General features: G+C 43.9%; 2 protein-coding genes across 7 annotated transcripts in view; one reads left to right on the top strand and one right to left on the bottom strand.

The window, feature by feature from the left end:
* The first annotated feature begins 1437 nt into the window (after positions 1–1437).
* On the top strand, positions 1438–6968 carry skp1 (S-phase kinase-associated protein 1). Its single transcript, XM_041952288.1, has 6 exons — positions 1438–1561; positions 2294–2393; positions 2540–2613; positions 3590–3733; positions 5912–6052; positions 6254–6968. The coding sequence occupies exons 2-6, from the start codon at positions 2297–2299 to the stop codon at positions 6287–6289; spliced, it is 492 nt and encodes a 163-aa protein (XP_041808222.1). The 5' UTR covers positions 1438–1561; positions 2294–2296; the 3' UTR covers positions 6290–6968.
* Positions 6969–7088: 120 nt separating this feature from the next.
* The window catches only part of tcf7 (transcription factor 7), a 73113-nt gene continuing 59134 nt past the window's right edge, over positions 7089–21067 (bottom strand). For 2 of the 6 annotated variants that reach the window (XM_041951987.1, XM_041951984.1), the window contains 6 exons: positions 19342–19461; positions 18279–18438; positions 17512–17619; positions 16470–16517; positions 13411–13459; positions 9094–9309 (listed from right to left, as the gene is read on the bottom strand). In XM_041951987.1, the coding sequence (XP_041807921.1) occupies positions 9242–9309; positions 13411–13459; positions 16470–16517; positions 17512–17619; positions 18279–18438; positions 19342–19461 (553 nt within the window). In that variant the 3' untranslated portion in view covers positions 9094–9241. Of the gene's footprint in view, positions 9334–12299; positions 12373–13410; positions 13460–16469; positions 16518–17511; positions 17620–18278; positions 18439–19341; positions 19462–21067 lie in introns of all 6 variants that reach the window. The other 4 variants (XM_041951989.1, XM_041951986.1, XM_041951985.1 and 1 more) reach the window with 4 other exon arrangements.

Raw genomic sequence — 21067 nt, 5'->3', positions numbered from 1 at the left:
TGCTCTTTTCTTTCTTTTCTCTTCATGATACTGAAAGCCTTCATCCTGAATGAGATGTTAATTGGTGCTATGGTTTGGCTTACACAGTCTCTTTGATCTGTGGTTTAATTTTGAAATGAACCAACTGGAAGATGGCCAGTTCACCAACAAGCGACTAGGTCAGCCATCTGGGCCACAGGTTGGCTGGCAGCTCTACAATTGAGGAATTAGTTCAGGGTGTGTTTTGGAGAAGTTTACACACTGATTACCTTCTTCCTCTCGGAGAGTGTTACCGTAATGTCACTAAACTGTGTCACAGCTAGTCAGTTCATCAGGATATCTTGACTAATATCAAAAAGGTAATTTTATCAAGAAATTTTAAAGAAGTGGCAATATTTATGTGCAAGCTTCAACACTGATCTTGTGTACTGTTAAGTCAAATTTATATATTATTTAGTCTTTACCTTGGAAGAGTTGCCTTCAGGTGCTATCATAAATATTGGAATTATGAGGAAAACTCAAATAGAGGTCCCTAAAAGGTCATAGCACAGAGAAGTCAGACGTTCATGGAGCTAAAGATGTGCCAAGGTTTGTGAGCACAAATGTTGAGTCAACTCATAGTCGAAATTTATTCAAGACCAGATTATATTACTGTTTGTTTTCCTATTGTTTAATGTTTGGGATGCATGCACACCTTCAGAAAATGTCATTAGACCAAATGAGCATGTTTTTCATTTTCCTGCTGTAGCTGAAGTACTCTAACCTCCACGACAAAAACCTACTTTAAACATTCTTGTTATTTTTCATGAAAAAAAGCAATAATGCAGCTGTTGGAACGTGGTGGGCAAGAAGCCCTCAAAACTAGAGAGGGAAGGCTTTCGAGGAGCACTTGAAAGCACCATGGAATCAGCTCGAAAGGATCTGGAAAGAGGAAAGCGCCACTCCATGGTAGCTTTACATGCACTAAATCCACCTTTTCAATACAATTCAGTTACAGTATGACGGCACACCATGCAAATAGAACTAAAGCGTATTTTCCAAAAGTTTTAAAGTGAGGTCATACTGGCCAAGTCTAAATAGGTAAAATATATCCCAATTTTATTTGCAATTTACTGTAGACGTTCCATCATGCACATAGCTAGAAACAATCAAAGTAAACTAGTGTGGCTGTATTTAGGAAAAACACACCTTCATTCGAAGTAATAAATGGACATGCTGTGATGAGCGCCATCCCATAAAAACATTTCAGTTTTTATTCAACAGCCAGAATGTCATCCAAAAAATACAAACTCGGTGCAAGTTTAAGACGCTTGATGGAGATTTCACAAATCTCAGAATTATTTTATGTGTCAGATGCAGAGGTTAAATCATAAAACCTGGTTTAGATAAACAGGAAAAGCAGCATTGATGCGGCCGCCCCTTTTAACTCAAGCATCTGACAAAGCGAGCTTCAGCCTCCGGGCGGCAGGCTCTCCGGGTTGATTCAGAGACTTCCAGCCGATATTGGTGCCTCCGCGTCTGTCAGGCCCTGCTGTTGATTACAGAGGAATTTCACCTCTGGACCTGAGTTAAAACATTTACGGTACGTAGCTTCGCTAGTCAGAAAGTTTTTTTTATTCTTTACATTTTGTTCACCTTTGGAATTGAGGTTTGTTTTATAAAAACATCTTGTTTACATCTTTGTTTGAATAGCCTTTGCTAAAAGGCCTAACTGACATCGCAAGGTGCTAGCGTAACGTGAGGCTAAGATGCTAGCATTGTGCATGGTAATGCTAGCTGCGTGGATAGCTTACCTTTTAATAAACGTTAGATACTTGTCTTGGTTGTAAAATACGTACACTGCAACTAGTCTTTGACACGTGGACCTGTTTTATGCAGTAGCGGGAATTCCATTAGTTACTTTTCAATGGAATCGAATAGTAAGCAAGCTACTTAGTTAGCATTATCGTCGTTTAGCCTGTGTTAACAGTTGGCTCGCTAAATGTATCGTTGGTTAGCTTGGTGCTATCTTGAGCTCGCTCATAACAACGCCCACGTAGGTAACATTAAGGTACCTTTACGTTTGTACCAGGTATTTCGTTACTGCTGTAGCCACATAACTTTGGTGTGCAACGTTACCGTTTACAGCGGGACAACAGGCAAGTTGTCAACTAGCTGCCGCGTCAATATTAGCTTTGTTAGCTGAGGCGTTAGCAATGAGCAGATTGTGGAATTGGTGTCAGCTGTTAATGTGAGTGTCCGCCTTTGGCTAATCACATTTTGTACATACATGTAAATGTAATGTGTTTAATGATCTCATTGTTCTGTTTTACAGATAATGCCCACAATAAAATTACAGAGCTCCGATGGAGAAATCTTCGAGGTGGATGTTGAGATAGCCAAACAGTCGGTCACCATCAAGACCATGTTAGAAGGTATAACTTTATAATCATCAAAAACTTTTGAGATGGTTGTTTCACTTCACAGTTGACTTGATCTGTCTTGTACATTGCATCAATGTAGACGTTATAGTTATGTTTGCTAGCTATCGGTGAATGCATGACATTTGTTAATCGTACAGATTTGGGAATGGATGATGAAGGCGATGATGACCCAGTTCCCCTCCCAAATGTGAATGCTGCCATCCTCAAGAAGGTACAACACACACACACATACATACACACACACATACATACACACACACACACACACACACACACAACCCCCACATACACTCACCTTGGTTTTGTTGATGTTTTGTGACCTGTTTTCTCTACTTCAGCAAACAAGCATACGTTTGTGGAGGGTGTTTTTAATTTATTAGTGTATTACACTGAGATGCTGCTTTAAGTCAAACTCAATGAAAGTTGCATACATATGCTGGTCACTCAGTTGCCAGAGCATTACTTTTATTAATCAGTTTTTGTTGAAACTGGTTTAGAGACATGTTGATAGAACTTAACCTCATTTGGGAGACTGTAGTTTGTGGTGCTGTTGAAAGTTTTTTCTGATATTCCTAATAGTTCACCCTCATAAATGGGGTGGACACATCTCAGTTTCAACAAAAAACAATTCTAGCTGTCTTGGAGGTAGGATTTATCACAAGACTATTGTATTAAAGTTCCTTTGTTTTAGCAAGGTGGACCAAAAAAGCTGTCAAATGAGTGTACATGGTTTGTCTTTAGTTTCTCTTCAGATGAAAATCAAATTTTTGATCCATTGAAGCAACAGCTGTTTGTTCTCCCTCTCCCTTGTTAAATTGTTCTTGTCAGTAAACCAGCTAATGACATCTATTGGAGCAGAAGGCTGTGAAGGCCTGTTTCTTTTTCATGCATGTGTTTCAGAGCTGCACTTACTTCAAACAACATGACACACAACTCAGTTGGAGAACTGGAACACATGCTTATTACTTATGATTTCCATAAACACAATTCTAAGATTACAAAATAAGGAAGCTAAACAAGGCCCAAGGTAATAATCGAAACAAGTTTTAGTGCAGTGTTCAATGCATGGGTTGTGCTCCAGTTGGAAATGCATTGCTGAGGGATGCCATATATATAATTGCCAGGTTATGACCGGGGTAATTGGTTAAACTGGTGTGTGTGTGTGTGTGTGTGTTTGTGTTTCCCAGGTGATTCAGTGGTGCACTCATCACAAAGATGATCCCCCACCTCCTGAGGACGATGAGAACAAGGAGAAGAGGACAGATGACATTCCCGTATGGGACCAGGAGTTCCTCAAAGTGGACCAAGGCACCTTGTTTGAACTCATTCTGGTAAATACAGTCACACATTGTGCCACATTGATCCACATTATTTCCCTGAAGGTTGACACTAAACTTAACTACAACCGTTACATCCCAAAACCCCATCCCTCACCTAAGCTTTAGCTTAAAGCAAAACTGTTTAACGTAGTAGTTTACATTGGTATGGACCGGGCTTTTTCCCTAGAAGGGAGGAGAGTCCCCACAGTGTTAAGTTATGATGTTGTAAAATGTTATTTAATTAACAGACACACATGCAGATCCCCTTTAGAGTGAACCAGTGGTTTGTGTGTGGTGGGTCTAGTTTGGCCCATAAATTGAATTTTACCCACATATTTGTTGTCCTGATGTTTTTTGTACTTCATGGGTTTAAAGTTTATTTTTAGTAAAGAAGTGCAGCACTGCTCATGGACCATAAGGACAAATCAGAACAACTATATGATACAAGATACTGTACCGTTGATGTTTTTTTTTCTCAGTTCCATTGTCGTCATAATGGAAAATAGAGGTAATACTAACAAAGAGGATACTTCAGTGAAAACCTTTCAAACGGAGAGAGAGACCAGAGTATTATCAGGTTATTGAAGCATTGAACTGGCTCTCTGGAGTGCTGATTGAAGTTATGGTATTATATAACCTGATATCTGAGGACATTTACTTTGGGACACCTTCATATCCAGTTGCTATTACAAATATTCTCTGTTCCTTCAGTGCAACCCGTTTGTAACCTGTCACCTGTTTGTAAAGTGTTTTCATTTGCGGCTTTCCTCTCCTGTGATGTATTCCATTCACTGCTGTGGTAGAGCGTCTTCCTTTGGTTAACACAGATACAAATAGCTTAGCAACAGCTGGAAGATTGGTGGTTTGGGCAACTGCTGTCGAAGAGGCAGGGATTTAAATAGACTGTTTCAAGGTGAAAAACCAGTTTTTTGTAGTTGCATGTACTATATAGTACCAATTAAGCTGTGATGATAAAGGCTTTGAGTGTTTGGAAACTTTTGGCTTTGGTACCTTGAAAGTGCTTGAATTTTGCTCTTGCTGTCTGTACCCTGTGGGACTTAAATTGATCTTGGACGGCCAGTGACGGTAAACAAGTAGAGCATGTGAAAGGCTCCCACTCTCTGGGAGTGGTTGGGTAATAGGTGCTGGACAAGCTGTGGGCTTCCAGGAAGTGAAACACTAGTCGGAGTGTCTTTCAGTTTCAATCAGCCCCCCTCTGGCTATTGGCATATGCTTATGTGCACAAAGTGATACATGTGAGCTCTCATTCCTGGTCCTTTCTAACATGAGCAGCCTGTGTTTACGTCATGATTGTCAAAGATGATAGATCAAATAATTGTCGTCATGGTAATGCCAGAGTTTTAAAAACCCTGCTCCTGATAATCTAAAGTGTTGTGCTGCATGTTGGTATTTGATAAGCCGTCAGTGTCTTGGATCTATTAATCAAAGTGTCCTTCCTGGATACTGGGCCCCATTTACACTTTGTATTAATGGGATCCACGTCTGGATGATGACATCTGATCCAGAGGCCTTTGTGTATTCACCTGGTATTACTAACCCTTCTCGCTATCTTGACTCAGACTGTAGTGTGATTGAATCTCAGTACGCCATTAGCAGGCTGGCTGTTGGACGAGTGTATGTGACATGTCCCAGGTCAAGGAAAGCGATGGCGTGAATCATTTCTAAAGAACTTTTTGTGAGGGAGGATTTGCTTGCTACTGTGGCTATTTGTCACTTTTCTTTAAGCTATCAGTGAGAGCTGGATGGATCCAGTAAGGACCTCCACCTCCAGATATGGTCTGACTGATCAAACCAGGTTCTGATCACAATGCATTCATATCTTGCAGTAATGTTTTTCACATGGATACAGATTAGCTGTGTTCAGCAAAGCAGCCTCTTGTTAATTTTCTGTCTGAACACTGTTAACGTGCTTTTAGTTCTCCTCAACATTAAAACCCTGATATACAGAAAATCTACAGTAGTGACAATCGCCAGTAGCTTCATTTGTTGTCGTCCCTGAAATGAATCCAAATCAAAATGCGCTCGGCTGGCTGTTAATTTAGCTGTAGGCGTCGACATTTTCCTTGAAATGCTAAGTTGTCAGGCTGTCCTTGCATCCTTTCTCTCTCCGCCACCCCCCCACCCCCCCCTGCTCCTCTCCATGTCACTGTTGTGTTTTCCTCTGTTTAGGCCGCCAACTATTTGGACATCAAAGGCCTGTTAGATGTCACCTGCAAGACAGTGGCCAACATGATCAAAGGCAAAACCCCAGAGGAGATCAGGAAGACTTTCAACATCAAAAATGATTTCACAGAGGAGGAAGAAGCCCAGGTAGCTATTACATCCATCACCTGTCTGTCGTATGAAAAGTCAGAGACGTTGAGAAATGAATGGATCGCTTTGGAATTATCCTGTATATAATTTAGAAAATAGATCCTTTTATTGTGTTTGAGTGACCGCAGCTTTGCCAGTTGACCTGCCGTCCACATATTTTTGGAAAGTCAGCCCGTTTGTCCGTCCTCTCGTCCGCAGGTACGCAAAGAGAACCAGTGGTGTGAAGAGAAGTAAAGGGGAAGATCCTGCCAACACTACCACACTGAATAGGAATTGTCCCTGCTAACTGGTTGCACTGGCGTTGTTCATACTTGTCAATATTTACATTTAGTATATTTAGAGCCACATACCCACCTCCCTCCCCTTCCCTCAATTTCTGTATACCAATAGCATGAGCATTTTAACTTGCCTGTGTGTTGTAATTTAAATAAAAAAAAAAAAAGCTCTTTTCTGTTTCAAGTTGTGTATTCACATAAAGACTTCTGGTTTCATGGCTTTGTTCCCTTAAAGATTAGGTCCTTTCATATTTTTCCGTATTATTAATCGCAGTGGTTGTCTTTTTTACTGGACATGTTTGTTTTCCTTTAGGTTAATTGAATGAAATGACTTTTATGACGATGGAAATGAAAGGGTGAATATTTTATTTTTGCTCTGTAAATGCATATGTTCTGTGAAACCATGTTAAGAGAGGTTGGGCTGTGTAGAGGAAAAGTGAAGTTTGAGGTGGAAAGATGTTCTTTTTGCATAACGTCCTTTGGACCCGAAGTACTTGAGCGTTGTCACACAGCATTGGGTAACCCATTCCTAATTCATGTTGTATTGAATTGGAAACTTTTCTCAGATAAGCTCTGATGCTGACTTTTGGGATGATCAAACATATACTGAAGGAGTAAATAAAGCGTATGAAAAGGTCTGGGTTTGTCATTTTTGTGATGGTGCCAGTTGCAGAGGAGCATGACCTTCTTTGGGCCACTTTTTTATTTTAAAAGTAATTTGTCTCAGTGAAATAAGTCTTAACTACAGTAGACATGGACAAGATATTCAAAACACTTTAATACATCAAACAAAAATAGTAATACATCAGAGGCGTTTGAGTCGTAAAAAATACAAAAGACATCTCCACGGTGCCGCTGCTGCTGAAGTGAACACCCTCCAAAATGAAACAAGCTATTTCTAGCACAAGAGCGCGCTCTGCTGGAGGAAAACAGTGTTGCTGTACAAAAGCTCAGCCTACAGTTTGAGTTGGAAGCTGCAAGCAGAACAGTAAATTAAAGCGTTTTCAGTCAAAACCTATTTTTGTTACATTTAAGTCAGAACATGCACAGATTGAGAACACAAGATATCATTTGACCGCTGCTGCAGTAACACTCGACCAAGAAAGAGATCTGCACAAGAGGACAAACACAAAATGTTTTAAGAAATGGTAGAAACTAAAAATCTTTTTTTTTTGTTATTTCACTTTTTTTTTTTTTTTACATAAAAACATATAAAAGTTTAGTTATAATAGGGAATTCCAACATTTATAAAACTTTACAACACAATGCAATATAATAGTACCCATTTGGTCTCAGATTAGTTTACGGAGCTGCAAAATGTTCAAAGGAAAACAGCCAAGAGACATTAAAAAAACCAAAAACCTTGTCTTTCTGAGGGTTTCCCCACCAGCAACACATCTGACCTTAAAATGACATGAGAATCATACAAAAATACCAAAAAAAAGATGACAGAACAGAAATGTGATGATATAGCGAGACTGACATCCTGAAAGTGCCCAAAAGAAATAAGGTTTAATTCTAATACTTTTTTACCTGCTGAAAATGTTTTTTTTTCTCTTTTTGTCTGTTAGTTCTAAAAAATGCTTGGAAATGGAATGAAACTGAAGTGGAACTGTTAACAAAATGGCAGCTAAAAAAAAAAAAGCCAATCTGTCCCTCTCTGATGACCTGAGGTTGTGCTGGTCAGGCTGGATGCTTGTTGATCTGTGCCCCCCTCTGGTTTGGTCTGAGTGATAAGAAAGTGTGTAATGTAACAGCACTGTGATCTCTGGAACAGAGTCTTCTGCAGCAGACCGGCTCACCTTGATGCCAGAACTCATCTCTGCCTTTCAGGTCTGTGTTCGTGTGGAACGTTTAACAAAGAGCTCGTTTGCAGTACAGGTGTGTGATTGTCAAACAGGTGGAGGGCCGTCCTCACTAATCGCTTTAGTGAGTAACTGAACCGGCTCCAGATCAATTCTGCCTAATTCTGCACAGCTGGAAGTCTTTGTGACGAGCGGGGAATCAGTCTCCAGTTCAGGGGCTGGATCCTCTCATGGATGCGGCTCAAACAGCGGATCCTTCAGTGGACCGAAGGCTTCTCTTTAATGAGTTCGTTCTTGCAGACTCTGCTGCGTTCAGGTCCTCCTCGTTAACTTCTAAAACAACTAATTCATGAACAGGAAGTTGTTTTCATACCATTACAAAATACTGAACTGGGACAAGTTTATGATGACTAAACTTACACTATGACAACTCTAAACTTATGTCCAGGCTCATTGAACCACATATCTGCCAAATGTGCTGTGGTCATGTGATATTTCCAGTCTTTCAGGTTAATGAAGATTGCCTGAGTGCTTTATTAAAGAGCAGACAATTTCTGGAGGAGGCTTTGAGAAGAACTAAGCCTCAATGACGTGTTAATGACGTATTGGACTCAAGAGGATCCAGCCTCTGACCTGAGACGCCGCCGCTCTGGGCCACATCCGCGGTGCGGATGCCTGCTGTTACCAGGAGGATGAGGATGAAGGCAGGTGAGGAAGAGGACCTTCACGGCTCTGGAGGGAGCTGAGGTGAGCGGTGTCCGGGGCGCGAGCGGACCGGAGCGATCACTGAGTCTCTGTTAACACTTTGAGAGAAAGTCCTGCGGCCTTGGCGGCCGACAGAGCCGCCGCCGAGCTGTGCGTCTGCTTGCCGGACAGTTCCAGGTGCGTGTGGCCGTGTTTGGTTCCGGGCGGACGGAGGTCGCCGCGCTTGCCCGCGGACGGCTGCGGGGGTATGCGTGCGTGTAAGCGTGTGTGTGTTGGCGGAGACAAGGGGAGGCATGTCGATGGGGAGGTGGGCGGCGGGGAGCCGCCCGGGGACGGGGGGCGCTGGTGCTGGTACAGGCGGTGGCGGGCGGGGGACGGGGACGGGGGAGAGTCTATAGCACTTAAATCTGAAGAAGTTGGGCTGGGGCAGCCTCCTCCTTGAAGGTAGCGAATGCACTTCTTTTTCCTCCTAGGGACAGTCAGAGAGAGTTATCTGTGAATAAAGTGTGGATGGTAAATGTCAGCAGGCTTCAGTGAAGATGCATCATTCACACCGATGTCAATGAACAGAGAGACACATGATCAGAATGAACGACAGACGAGTATTAGTGTCAGATTCTAGCCTCTCATTCTATACAGAAAATAATCTAGTTTGTGAGAATATTTCTCTGTTGCTGTTATTATTCTCCATCTTATCTTACATTCATTCTGTCTGTTTTTATGTGAAGCAGCTGGTGCATGTGATCTCTTTGCTGTTTATTGCTATTATTATTATAAATAGTGATAATTTTTAGATTGGCGTCAAACATTTCTTTGAAGGAATATCTTGACGTTTTGGGCTGACTTGTTTTTTGTTGAAAGTTGAATGAGAAAATTCAAACTATTCTCACGTCTGTGCCGGATCGGTGTTCTGGAACTACAGCCTTAGCTTAGCTTAGCATAAAGACTGGAAGCAGGGAGAAACAGCTTGCCTCGCTCTGTCAGGAGTTCCAAATCACACCTACCAACACGTGCTGGAGCGAGTGCTTGGCGAACAACGCTGTGACTTCCTGGAGTTTTGCTGTGACCTCAAGGTTGCCAGGCAACCAGCAGAGATGCTGCACAGAAGTGCTGAACGGGTGGATTGTTGTGTTTTTTTTACATTTGTCTGTGTTCAAATGTAGCGTGTGAATTACTGAGCTTTAAGGGCCTTAGCATGTGCATCTTTGAACTTCACAGGGTCGGGCTAGCTGTTCCCCTCTGCCTGCAGTCTTCATGCATGACGGTCCTTTAATCTAACTGTCATGCAAAAAAAACTAAATCCCCCCAAAGAGAATAACATTTCCCAAAATGTTGAACTAGTCCACTAGAATAAAGGAATTTCTGTTATTGTTGTTTAATGCAAATACCACTCAAATTTCTAATTTATTTATAATATTAGTACTATTAGTTTGACAGTGAAGTCAAACAGGTGGCTTTCTAAGCTACTGTGTTATAGAGTCAGGTGTTTCCGTTTTTTTGTCCACCCCATGTGCACGGTTCTCCTGGTTTGCACCTAACAGATTGCAAGCAGGAGTGACGCGCTGTGCTTTGTGAGGTGTTATACTTAAAAGCAGACTTGTGTACCGCCGAGCGCAGCATCAAAGCCGTTAACAGGATCCCATGATCATTACCAGAACCTGATATGAGTCACCAGGTTTAACCGCAAGGAAAGGCGCTCGGCCATATTTAGACAGAGGGAGAGAGGCAGGAAGGGTGCGATAGAAAGTGATTTCTAAATGTCAGAGTTCACCATCAAAAGGCGCCTCTCACCACATCGCATGAATGGAGAAAGTTGAAAGCAGATGGGCATGAGAACGCCGTCATAATGCAAAGCTGCAGGGAGTGTGTGTGTGTGTGTGTTGAGCTGTGGTTATAAGGATTTGCTCTAACCACATTCAACCCCCCTTTGTTCTCTCAAACCGAAACACACACACACACACACTTAGATTTCCATGACGTGATGATGGGGAGGGCGACAGGGTTGCTGCAGCGCCGTGGCGGTGGAAGCTTTTTCTGCAGAACCACACGGATTCCCGACTCCTGCAGCGCCTGTCGTCTACTGTGAAACCTGCTCTGGCCTCAGCGGAACAGTCTGACGCGCTGACAGGCCTGTTTCTGACCAGTTCTATTAATCTATAGCCATGGTTCAGCTTTGTTACAGGGAAAGAAAAGTTGCAGGACAAAGGACAATAAAAACACTTTAATAACAACAAATTTAATAAGTAAGTAAATCTAACACTGTGTTTCTGGGTACTTCATCACTAAATTACTCATAAACTCTGTAAACCAAGTTTCCTGAATTTCTTTTACAACAGCTGGCTCAGACCAAGCCTTTGCTCACGGTGGGGAATCTGGGAAATCCCCAGCTTTACTTCATAATTACAAGTAAGACAGAAACATGGCTGCGAGCGCGACGTGATGAATCTGACTTGGCTGCGTTTGCAGCTGAATTAGAACAAAGCTTCAGCGGCTGTGCTGAAATAGTTTGTGCCTGTTTGACCTTTTGCAACACAGGTGCTGCAAATTGGTCCTAATTGCTGCTGCCGATTGCGTCAGGGATCCGAGCCGGCGGTGGCTTCATGTGGGCCGTTCTTCAGCCCGAGCCTGAATTTACAAGCTGCAGCAGTAGAATGTTTTTCCTTTGTGGGAACGTCAGACGTTTTACGGCACGAGCTCATGTGAATTCATAAATCTGTCGCCACGGGTAACGAGTTGCCGGGAACAAACTAAAAGCCTCTTGCTTGTGCTTTGAGTTCCACTGAACGACGGGACCCGGATGATACGGAGCATTGTAACAGCAGCGAAGAACACGAACCACCTCTGACATTTAAGGCGAGACATCACAGGAAAAGGAGGTCAAAGGACAAGATGGACCTGACATGATTACTGATCCTGAACAGCAATCCTCTTTAGCCTGATGCTACTGAATTTAAGTGATATTCCAGTCAAAATTAGCAGAGAAGAGATTATTCTGCAGCAGAAGGATTTTTTTTGCTGCTTTTTTAAATTGCGAAAGTGTGTCTAGACTGTGTTTCTTTTATGATGATATAAATACATATTTCTTGGCTCTAACGCTTCAATTTGCAGAGCAGAAAGTTAGTGACAGACGGCATGTGGAGCTCTGGTTGGACCTTCAAACATTCTTCAGGGGCACAGCTGGTCTTGAGGCAGATATAATCTCATTGGTTGGGTTAATCATCAGTGGGCGGAGCTTGTGGGTGGAGGAAACTCAACTTGTGAATTTGATAAGATTGAGGAGATCATTGCCGCCTCCGGATCAGCTCACCCTTTGAGAAACGTTTGAATAACTGAGACCCCAGCGGGGAGGGGGAGTGATTAGGGAGCAGGCGGTTAAATGGGAGCAGAGATGAGGAGTTTGTGGGGACGCCAGCACGCGCGGTGCTATGGAGTGGGTGGGGGTGGATGTTCGGTACACACCTGCAAGGACCGCACCAGTCCGTTTGTTGGTTCAGGCCGAAGCGAGCCCGGCATTTCTTAGGTGAGCCCGGGTCTGAGCACAATGCACAGCATGCACAAAACGTGGAGGAGGAGGAGGAAAAGCAAGAACAGAGAGGAGCAGGAGGAGTGGAGACGGGGGTTAGAGGGCGAGGACAGAGGGAGGAGACATAAACAGAAGAAGAAAGAGACACAAGAGCTCGTCAGGGCAGGAAAAAAAGCAGCGACCGGGCTGTCCGCTCAGAGAAAACTGTTAGTAGCCGGTTGCAGCACAGCAAAACATCAACAAACCTCCAGAGTAACCAAACAAAACACACACACAGCCGAGTTAAACAAACAAGTCAGACATCCTGGAAACAGGCAGCTAGGAGAGACTCAGGGCAGCCGTGCTGTGACGCGCCGTTCCTGCAGGATTTTAAAAGCTTGACGCAGACTTAAACCGCTTTCTCATGAGGGGAATCCAGGAAAATACTTTGCTACATCTCTGTCTGCGGCTGAAGTTACTGGAAATTATCACCCCTTTTATTATCAAACCTTTATTTAACCAGGTGAGTCCCACTGAGATGGCAGCATCACAGCACTGAAGTCCTCATCAGAGATTTAGTTGAAAATCAGATTGAATTTGCTGCAGCTCATTTTAGCTTTAGATTGCTGGCCTCGTTCGTGCTCCGTGCTGTTAGCATGAGCATTCGCGTACAGCAAGCGATCTACCCGGGACGCGTGGAGGAGCTCTGTGTGTGTTTGTCTCATAGTTGAGAGAAGAGATGGGAATGTGTTTACGCCGAGGGAAAAGGGGAAAAGCCCTGACGTGTGACATTTTCAACTTGCACGGGTCAGATCAGGATATCAACTTTTGTACACAACGTTTAGAATTCAGGTTACGTGGAAAGCCGAGTGGGTGGGTGGTTTGACGTTAGAGGCACATCCTGCCTCAAAAGGCACCGAGATGTGCTACAGAGCGCCAACGCAAGTTCAAGCTCAACTGAATTCTCTCAAATACTGTCGAGCTGACGCCGGCCATTTGTTTTCCTCTACTGAAACACAGCGTGGTCGTGTCTGTCTGACAAGAAAAAGAGGTTTCCGGGTAGTTTACCTGTATTGGAGTCCTGCAGCTTCTCCCTTTTTCTCCTCTTCTTCTTGCCCTGTGGGAGAAAAAAAAACAAAATCCCCCCCAATGAATTACTTCTTTTATCTAACGTGACCTCCACACATTATTTCTGGACTCCTCTCTGCTTTCCCGGTTAGCTTAAAATGCTTGTTTACTATCAGAGGGTGACATTGGCAGTGAGTGTTCATGAAGAGACGCAGTCCCAAACTGTAACAGAAATCTGCACCACACGGAAAATTGAGGTTTCTTATGTGTCAATTTAAAAAAAAATGCAAAGTTGAAAGCAGCAACCAGGTCAGGCAACCATCTTTAATGGTCTACAAAAGCAAGAAAAAAGCAAGAAAGATGAAGGAAAACACGCTGCGACGCTAATGTCACTGTAACACTCGATTCATGCAAAACCCGATGTGTCGTCGGCGAAAAGTAATCCCTGAGGAGGAGATCTGGGACGCTCCGAAAACCTTGTTTTCGTATTTGCAGCCATGTTTCGTGATCTCCAGGCTTGGCTCTACTGTGCGACTGTTGAGGTGAACGTCAGAACTGTTCTCGCAGATCCGGTGATGGTGAAGCGAGGCCTCGTATTTGGGTGACATGAAGGATGTGGGTACAGAGATCTACCGCCTACGCTTCACTGTCTGCCCTCCTCGGCTCGCTGTCAGCATTGTCTATGTGGTTACAACAACAACTGCACCTCTCTGAAGCTTTGTGAGGGTGGGCGTGTGTGTGTGTGTGTGTGCGTGTGTGTGTGTGTATATACTGTGTGCAGGCTTTTTTAGGACTCGGAGGAGAAACCCTCCACAGCTTGCGGGGGCGATACGTGGAACGTATCCTTCCTGCTTTGCTGGCAAGTCCACTGACTTTGTTTTAAACCTTAGGAGGAGAGCGGGAGTGAGGGAGTCTCTGAAAATACTGCCTGCTGCATTTGAAAGCACAGCCAAGAAGCCCTGAATGCTTGTATATACGGACGGGTGACAAATTAAAGGAAAAACCTAGAGCATAAAGTGTCTTAGTAAGGTGATGGACCGCCACGTGTTGCATCAATGCGCCTTACATTGATTCTACAAGTCTCTGGAACTCTGTTGGAGGCATGAACACCATTTTTCCAGAGCATATTCCCTCATTTGGTGAGATCTGGTGACTGGGAAGGCTGCAGCATATGATCCACATCCTTCTCACACTCATCAGACCATTTAGTGAGCCCTCGTGCCCATGGTCCCCCCCTGAGGGGACAACAGAGCCACCGGATCCCCTCACTGCAGGGGTCAAGCATTCAGGCCTGTACTATTACACATGCACTCGCCCACTTGTGGAGAATATGGTGAAGGATCTCTGCAGATCAGGGTCAATGGCTTTTGCACCGCTGCCCTCTCTGATGTGCATTTTACTTTGTAACAAGGGGTTTAAACCCAACTATAAAAACCCTCTATATGTAACTGTCTGATCACGCCACATGAAGAAGAGGAGCTGCTCTCCTGTTTTTCCTTATCTATCCAACACACGAGCATCGCGGTCATCAAATGTCGAGCGCAATTTCCGACCCTGTTTCCTGACGTCTGTCCCATCGATCTAAATGCGGATGCCACCTCAGTCGCTGCTCCTGCTCAAGCTCTAGCCAGTCAAGCAGTCTTTATGCCTCAACAATGAATCTTTTCCTCTTTGCATCTCAATGCAAAATCAGAAACAGCATTTTCATACCTGCCACAGTGCACGTTTGGATGTTATCCGCTCAACTGTGGCATCCAGTGAGGACGCGTCTGCAGCCGTTATGTTTCTGCACTCTTTTATTCAGGTTTTTCTTTTGTCACCCGTCTGTATGTCGTCGTTGCGCGAGTTGTTCTATTCTATACGTATGAGCTCATCACACTCTGCTGCCCTGTGTCTGAGAGGAGGAAGATTTGGACATATCATTTATTTGATTTACGTATTTCATTCATTAAATACTGTAAAAAACGAGCCTGTCGGTGAGCCACCATGTGTGGAGGATGTTTACATATACAGCTGCACTTAGTACTAACCAAACACCAGCCACTGTTATGTCTCGCTGAGCTGCTGAGAAAACGCTCAAAGCTCCATGCATACAGCTCCTACACCTTCTGTATGATCACAGTTTACTCCAGCTCTGGTTTATAACACATTCAGAACTCCGTGAGGATGTTTTTTGAACCGTGAGCTCAGAGGTAACTCTCTACGACGAGTTTGGGGGCTTTTATTTTGAAATACAATCTGGCACCGTCATGTGCTGCTCTGTCAAAAAGGGTCGAAAACCAAATGAAGAACATTAAAGCGGAGTCGGTGTGCGTGTTAGAGACACTCGTTTAGATGTCGCAAACGTGTTATAAACCGTGGCCGAAGTGAAGCGTCGCCATAGCTTGTGTGTCATGCCTGCCCCTCGACAGATTTCAGCTCAGTCAGACCAAGAGGAACAAAGACAGTAGAGCAGAGGAAAGCATCAACAGGTCACCACTCGGACAGAGACTGAGAAGCAGCTCCTGTTACGACCAGAGCCTGACACTCACTCACAGTTTTCTGGTCGAAAACATGATAATGATTAGAATAAACGGATGTCTAATAAATAGAAGAATCACTGCTTGGTGTCAAAAGGTTGTGTGTACCATACTAACATGTGTCATTGTCGTCTAGCTACATTAATCACAAAAATGAAGGTGCTGTGTTTTAAAGGGATGCCCATTAAAAATAACAAGGCAGCGAGGCCAGCCATGCAGCCCTGCTCTCTGTTAGTGGAGCAAAACGGGTCGATTTATACCTCTGCGTGATTCAGTGTTTCACGGTTTAACTGACCAGTACTCATAACCATGGAAGCGTGCAAGGCTTGGGTGAAATGTGTTCCTACCGGACCAATCGGGTGTGCTTTTGTAGCTGCTGCTGTTGTTATTGTGAGGCTGATGTGTGTGAGTCATTAAGGTTTTTGGAAGGTGCATGCAAACTTTGCACAGCAATACCCACAACCCCTTTCATGCAGCTCTTCACATACTCATGTTGTCCCCACCACAGAGGCATAAATCCACCATAAGACGTGTCCCTACCCAATCAGCTTTACTCTTTTCCCCTGCGACCCCGCTAAGGCCCGCCTCCTGCAAGAGTTCAACAGCAAACTGACAAGTCAGAGGCACACAGCAGCCCAGATACAGCACATCCCCAAAACATTAGACCAAAACACATGCACCACACAGGTTTGACTTCCTCCTACAGTCTGGGAGACCGGTTTAATCTTTTCATGCCATAAACGTTATGTTCTATGACTTCTGACTGACAGGTCTGGGAGCCAATAGTCATGCAGGGTGTTGAGACAGTAGCCAGGAGGGGAGGTAAGTTGAGGTGGGAACAATAACATTATCTAACCCAGTTTAAAAGGTTCTGGTTTGCTGAATTGATACTGTTCTGTTTTTTCATCTTGGTTTCATTTACAGGGAGTCAAACCAGAGAGAGAAGAAGTCAAGTGGTTGGACCACTTCCTGCTGTCATCAGGTGTTTCAGATTTTGGCATTTTATATTTTTGTGAGGTGTGTTGCTGCTAATATAAGACATACGTCATAATATAATAACTTATCAAGCTATGAATCGCTCTCATTGCTTTCATACTCTTACTTTGAAGGGAAATTATTGGCCTTTATTTACATATATTAAAAAAAATCTGAAATTCAAATTCAACCATCATCAAAATTATGTTCATGAAGGATAATTGCCCCTTGACATGGCTTGACAAGGAAATTAAATAGAAAAATACGTTTCAAAATAAAATAATCAAATAATAACTCGCTATATCTTTACACTGATATAACACCAACTCTCATTGTGGTTCTAGCTCAATGTTGTAACCATAGCAACCACATGACTTCTTCACTCTAGAGGTGGCTCCCAGGACAGCCCAACTACAAAAATCAAGACTTTTCCTCGATCTTCCATTAACAAAGTGAGAGCGCCTCCTCGACTTCAAGCTTTTACGTCTGCCTGGTTTTGTTTTGTAAAATCAGCTGCGAGAAGTTGTCATGGTGTCTTTTTTTCTCTTTTTTTTCCAGTCAGTATGGAGGAAGAGGAGAAAAGAGGAGGAGTAAGAAGAGTCCTTACGTAGTTGTCCCTGGCAGACCAGGTCGGGTAGAGCTGCATGTGGAGTTGTCTCTCTTTCCTGGCCAACTCGTAGTACTTGGCCTGCTCCTCCCGGGTCAGTGCATGCCACTGGAAAGACGCACACGCACACACACACACACGCACACACACACACACACACACACACACACACACACACACACAGATACGAGAGAAATGGTTATCATTTTGATCTTATCATCACACATTACTGTACGCTTTTTGGTGGGGGTGACTCCCATTTTGGTAAATCGGTCTCGAAATGAAAATACATCACGCTCAAAACAAGGGTTGTGTTCTCCGTTTTAAATTCTGGAGAACAGAAGAGAACAGAAACGCACGGAGGAAAGGTGAGAAACCACAATCTAAAATCATGAACACTGCAGGAAGTAGCATTACTTTGCTTGTGATCACACTAATAATAATAATAATAACAACTAGACTGAGCTTAGCATAAAATTTCCTTTCTTTTCTTTCTTCTAATATGTTTCGTGTTTTCAGCTGCTGGTTTTGTTATTCTGTTCCTTTAAGTGTGTGTGTGTGTTATCATTCGACAGGATCCCAGTACTCCCAGTCAGTGTTGTTCTGACAGCGGCACCAGTATGTGAAGGGAACAGTGTTCAGGTTACCACCATCCTCTCATGTTCCTCATGTGTGAAATCTCAGACTGACCTGGAAACAAGATTAGTCTGTGTTCGGCTGTGTGTGTGTGTGTGTGTTTGGTTGGTGAATGTGTGTGCATCCCTCACCCTTCGTCCCAGAATCTGGTTGATGGCGGCGCTCTCCTTTAATGTGCACTCGGCGATGACCTTCGCCCTCATCTCCTTCATGTAGAGCATGAAGGCGTTCAGGGGTTTCTTGATGACCGGCTTCTTGGGCTCCTTCTCCCGCTTGACCTCTTGTGGTTTCCTGAGGGGAGGGGGGAGGAAGACGAGGAGGAGGAGAGTGGCAGGAAGGAAGAGGTGAAGAAATTGACACAGAGATGGAGAGAGAATCAGAGGCTGCTTTTTTCTCTTTACGTCTGACCAAGGATTAGTTGAGACGTCACATCTGTGTGTTAAATATGAAGCTACAGCCAGGGCACGGTTACTTAGCTTAGCACAAAGACTGGAAACAGGGGGAAACAGCTAGCCTGGCTCTCCAAAGGGCAATACTTGGCCTGTAAAGTGCACTAATTTGCTTGTCATAAAGCATTTGCTGAACACTCGCAGTCTGCCTTGCAACCTTCACAGGGATGACAGATCTCCAGGAAGTAGCAGCTCCAGACCAAGGAATAGTCCAGCCCGTAACAACACAACTTGCTGTTGTTACACTTTGGCTTTTGTTTCGCTAATTAGTAAGTTTCCAGTCTTTGTGCTAAGATAAGCTAACAATCTGCTTGCTGCAGCTTCATATTTAATAAACAGATATGAAAGTGGTATTGATCTTCTCATTTACCTCCCGGCAAGAAAGCGAATATTCATATTCCTAACATGTCTGAAGTATCCCATAACTGAAATATATCCTTTTGCCTCATTCAGAATCTCAGACAAATACTTGAGTACTTGAGAGTTAATTAGCATGAAAATAGTGAGTCAAGTAAATATTTAAATACATTAAAACTGTCGTAGGATTGTAATAAGTTCAAATTAAAGTCCAACCCCTGCAAGGAAAACTGCATTAAGTGCTATAAACAAAGTATAAATGAGTACAAAAATACACAAGTAATTAAAAGAGGAGGATTAAAAGAGGAGGATGTGATGATCAGTGATGGAAGAGCGAGATGAGAGGATGGATGGAAAAGGGCTGATGTGAAAGTGTGACAGTACTTACACATACATGCCCCTGTCATACTGTTCGTGATCCTGTTTGCCTGAAGGGGGCACTATGGCTGGATGGGGGATCCCTGTAGGATGCATGCCCGATGGGCCCAGCATCAGAGAGTGAGGGAACCTGGCGGAGGAGAGAGGGGTGGAGGAAGACAGATAGACAAGAGAGAGATCAGAGAAATGCTTGGAGTCGGGGGGCAGGGAGGACGGTGAGCGGGAGCAGGAGTTCTGGCAGCAGTGAGCTTGAAAGCGTGAAAAGCCTCTAGGTCGATCATTTAAATGCTGAAAGTGATCTTCACCCTGGTGTTGATTTTTTTACCCCTCTTGAATCAACCAGAGAACAAATACGGCTGGTTATATTCACTCAGCAAAGACGTAAGCTTGTATCACCACTAGAGGGCACCCTAGCATTACTGAACGACAGGTTTGGGGCACGATGAAAATACTCCCTCACATCTTGAAGCTGTGTGAAGCGAAGCCAGTCGGCGCGCTTAAAAACATCTTCAGTGTCAATAAATAATTTCAGCATCCATCAGCGTTCATTTCAGTCCAAAAGAAGGCCATGTGAGGGATTTTGTTTCCAGATAAGTTTCTCAGATAAAAGTAAAAAAAGATGTTTTATGACAAAGTGCATTTGTAAACAGTGTAGACAACAGGGGGACAACAGAGACTGAAGCAGCAATGAGCATCAGCTGCTGGCAGCTTGCGAGCGTCTCGGTCAAATAAGAACCGAAAAAAAAAAAAAAACATTCATATTGTTTGTTTCATCCTGCAGCTCATAGGTGGGTTAACTGCACCTGTCAAATTCAGTTCTTAGCAACTGAAATACATAAAGGCTTTCAATTTAGGTAATGCACCGGGTTTAGGTGTGATGTGGAAGATCCAGATCATGATTCTCATGAGAGCATTTTCTCATTTTGGACTCTAAAATCTATCCTGGCTTTTAAGTTGGTGTGATTTGAACAACGTGACAGTTGCTGGGGAGACACACACCTATGTGGCCTGATAGAGGTCTAAACAAACCATATGAAAGGGTGGTTGATCTTTGGTTGCCGTGTGACCGAGGCCTTGTGCATGAGATCCTGGCAAACTGCAGCGACAAAGCGTCTGTCTGCGAGCACCAGCTCACAATCTGCACGCGTGATCTTTACCGGTGGTTCAAGATCGAATGTGTCCCTTTAGATCCGCAGCTTAAGTAAATACGCAGAAAAAAACGAAACACCTGGCCGGACAATGTGAAGACTCTCTCGAGCTCACAGCGGGGGGGGTCACCAGGTTAACACCAGTGTTTTTCGCGCTCCTGTGCGCCCTTGAAAAACAAAAATGCCCGCTGCTTTGTTGAAAATGGAGTTTTATTGAGCGAGGGTCAGGGATCAGGAACGCACAAGAAACAGAAAAAGCATAAAAGAGCGGCGTAGCAAGGAAAAAGCTGTTAATTTCTGAATGGTGCTCAAGATGGAGAGGAGTGTGTGTTTCTGTGTGTGTGTGTGTGCATGTCAGCCTTTTGTGTTCTGCAGCAGCGGCTAGCTTGGCTCGGCTCGCACTGAGCTCGTCCTGTTTATAGCGCGGTGGCTCCAATGGGACTTTTACAGCAGCTGCCCGGTGAGAGCTGACACACGAGCTCGGCCAATGGAAAAGTCCGGCTCGGGCGTTTTTGAAACGCGCTATAAACAGGAGTCGATGATGCAGGGGCGGTTTCTGCTTCTGCTTTTTTGGCTGGGTCCAGCTTG

This window comes from Chelmon rostratus, chromosome 14, assembly GCF_017976325.1.
Source record: "Chelmon rostratus isolate fCheRos1 chromosome 14, fCheRos1.pri, whole genome shotgun sequence".
NCBI classification, from domain to species: domain Eukaryota; kingdom Metazoa; phylum Chordata; class Actinopteri; order Chaetodontiformes; family Chaetodontidae; genus Chelmon; species Chelmon rostratus.
This window is presented reverse-complemented; position numbering and strand designations above follow the sequence as displayed.

Bases quoted from the DNA above. Each gene is read 5' to 3' on its own strand.
- skp1 (XM_041952288.1), top strand. From the start codon at position 2,297: ATGCCCACAATAAAATTACAGAGCTCCGATGGAGAAATCTTCGAGGTG. The intron at 2,394-2,539 runs GTATAACTTTAT...TTAATCGTACAG, and splicing joins CATCAAGACCATGTTAGAAG to ATTTGGGAATGGATGATGAA. The intron at 2,614-3,589 runs GTACAACACACA...TGTGTTTCCCAG, and splicing joins ATGCTGCCATCCTCAAGAAG to GTGATTCAGTGGTGCACTCA.